This window comes from Octopus bimaculoides, chromosome 10 (genome assembly GCF_001194135.2).
Source record: "Octopus bimaculoides isolate UCB-OBI-ISO-001 chromosome 10, ASM119413v2, whole genome shotgun sequence".
NCBI classification, from domain to species: Eukaryota; Metazoa; Mollusca; class Cephalopoda; order Octopoda; family Octopodidae; genus Octopus; species Octopus bimaculoides.
Window position 1 is genome coordinate 92,107,074 of NC_068990.1, and position 2,868 is coordinate 92,109,941.

The window sequence follows — 2,868 nt, forward strand, 5'->3', positions numbered from 1 at the left end:
TATATATGTACACACATATACATGGTGAGATGGATTAATTGTTGCCATTTTATATTTTCAATTTCACACATGCACATTGTTTGTTTTTGATTTTATCTACAACACAGTACAGTAGGGTCAGTTGGGCACCTTCTGTGAGAAAAGCAGCACCATGATGCAATTCACTCTGCCACAAATTTGGAAATGACATGTTGTACTGCTTGGCATTCACATCAGAAGCTCCAATACAAACATTTCAGAGTGTTTGGGTGTCAATCCGAGGACAGAGCAATCTGAGGACATGTACCGAGAGTGATAAAAATCAAACATCCAGTCAACATCATGGTGTTTGAAGTGATCAGTAGTGATGGCAACGTTATGCCTCCATTCATCTTCCTACATTGCCTCAGACTCAACAGGGAGGCCTACATCAAGTGCCTGGAGGAGTTAGTGCTGCCCTGGGTCAAGAAAGTGGCTGCTGGAAGACCCTGTCTGGCAACAGGACTCTGCACCATGCCACACAAACAGGAGAAGCCAGTCATGGCTGTCAGGTAGTGAGAGTGCAACTTGTTCGGACTGCAACACTGTCACATGCACATTTGATCACTGCATCTTGGTGTACATAATATGGTTTCCCTTAACAGGATGAGTTATGGTATATCTGGAACAATATATCTATGGGGTGAATTCAGTCACCTGGCCAACTTCATATCATGTAACTGCCTCGTCAGAGCCAACCTTGGCCTACACAATAACAACAGCAATTGGATGAGAAGTCAGTTTTATAATAATTTTAGATTCTGTCCTAGTTAATGTTGAACAATCATTTTGTTTTTGTTTGATTCCCGTTTTCTGAAAGTGGTGCAGCTGCATGGAATTATATGCAATGGTTAAACTAAAAACAATTTTCAATCCAAAAGAGTTCTTCCCGACTTTTGTTCTTACCTCCCAACGGGAAAGCTTCTTCACAATACGAATACGATTTTCAGTTATTATAAGGTTTGTGTCCATGATTCTTAGATCACTCCAAGCATCGATGCGTGATCCTGTTTTCAAACTCATGTAAGCATTCTCTACAGAGACTTTGATTTCAGCACTTGTCAGAACACTGCAATATATCAAACAGAAAACAGTAAAACCAATGAAGATTTATTTTGAGTTGGAATAAACCAAAAATGAGGTGAGGTTCATGGTATGTGGTGAGGTTCATGCCTCTCTTACAAACATTATTGGCTCAAGGAATTCAAAATGGCTCTAACCCAGAATCAAAAACAGTTTCCTGACTTCCCATGCAGAAAACATGCTCTGTAGATCTTGATAATAAGTTATATTAGTAACAACAGCTTCAACAATGGTTTCTTGTTCAGACACAAGGCTAACAATTTTGAGTTGATTCTGGTTGATTCAATTAAATCAAATACAGTGCTTCTTCACTGGGATTTAAATTTATCGACTCCAAAAGGATGAAAAGCAGAGTTGATCTTGGCAGGATTTGAACTCAGAATGTAAAGAGCTGGAACAGATGCTGCAAGCATTTTTTCAAATGCTCAAATGATTTTACCAATAATTTCTTCTTTCAATAAAATACAAAGCAAATATTTTTGAGGAAATCATACATCTGACCAAAATGAATCCAGTTACTTTTCTTACATTGATCTCCAACCATTCCTTGTATTGACATAGCTGAGACAATTTATTAGCTGAACCTAATGCTTTCAAAACCTTTTTAAAAACATAAAGGTATTAGGAGTATCATTTGAGGGAGATTTTGCAGCTATTTCTAGCATATAAATCGACTAAATATTTCATTATTTCATAAAAAGATTCAGTTTTGGGGGGAAACATTTCATTAGTAAGTTCACGACTTGTAAGAATGCATTTAAGAATTTTCTAATTTTTATTTTATGACTCATTAAGCTTAGGAAGATCGTTTACGATGAACATATAGACATGATTATGGCACTCGTGCCTTTCTCAAGAACATTATGGAAAACATTATGGAAACATTATACATACATCGGCAATGATTCCAAAACACGTAGTACTGAATCAGCTAACAATGAAGGATAAGCTCTAGCAATGACGAAAACGGTGAGCTGTTTGCTGAGAACAACACCAAGTGAAGTTGGCAGTCTGTATACAGCATTGATTGGAACTGCAACCTGGTTGATGCCAGATTGTTGAAGGGCCAAATATCTCTCATAAACTTGTCTCACTAAAATATTAAAAAGTAAAATAAAATAAAGTTATTGATTATGAAAATATATGTGTTAAGAAATTATATTAAAAGATTAACAGAATGAATACATTAATAGAAGAGCAATATAACAGACCAAATGAATAATATATGATCAGATTACTAACGGATTTATGAAATTATAGATTAGCTGAATAACAGATTGACATAATAGCAAAGTAATAGATCAATTAAATAACATGAACAGATTATTGAGAGATTAATGAAATAATAGGTTAACTGAGTAATAGATTAACAGATTAACTAATCATCATAAAATACAAATATTGCAACAATTTTAGAATTCTCACCTGCTTCTTGTACATTTGGAAGAGAAGAATATTCTACGTTTTGAATGAAAATTCTGATTTCAATCTCAGAAAGAATGTCATAAACCTAAAATGATAGAAATGGATAAAATATAACCAGCATCAAAAAATATGATTTAGTGGTGTTCATGCCTTTTCCAAAGACATTAATAGTGTTTGTGTGAAGTGAATTGGTTTAATTAAGAAGCTGAAACCAACTTGTGCAATTCAGACAAACAGAAGCAAATGGACAAGTTGAATGAGATTTTGGTGCTTTCATGTTTTTTCTCAAAGAACATAAGCAACATACATATGTATATATATGTATATGTATGTATATATATA

The 2,868-nt window shown here is 34.6% G+C and overlaps 1 protein-coding gene across 1 annotated transcript in view; it reads right to left on the reverse strand.

Annotated features, from left to right (window-relative positions):
- Window positions 1-2,868, reverse strand: part of LOC128248843 (uncharacterized) — a 53,308-nt gene that overhangs the window by 25,802 nt on the left and 24,638 nt on the right. The window contains exons 16-18 of the mRNA XM_052970994.1: window positions 2,527-2,611; window positions 1,996-2,194; window positions 925-1,087 (exon numbers count right to left, since the gene is read on the reverse strand). Of these exons, the coding sequence (XP_052826954.1) occupies window positions 925-1,087; window positions 1,996-2,194; window positions 2,527-2,611 (447 nt within the window). The remainder of the gene's footprint in view (window positions 1-924; window positions 1,088-1,995; window positions 2,195-2,526; window positions 2,612-2,868) is intronic.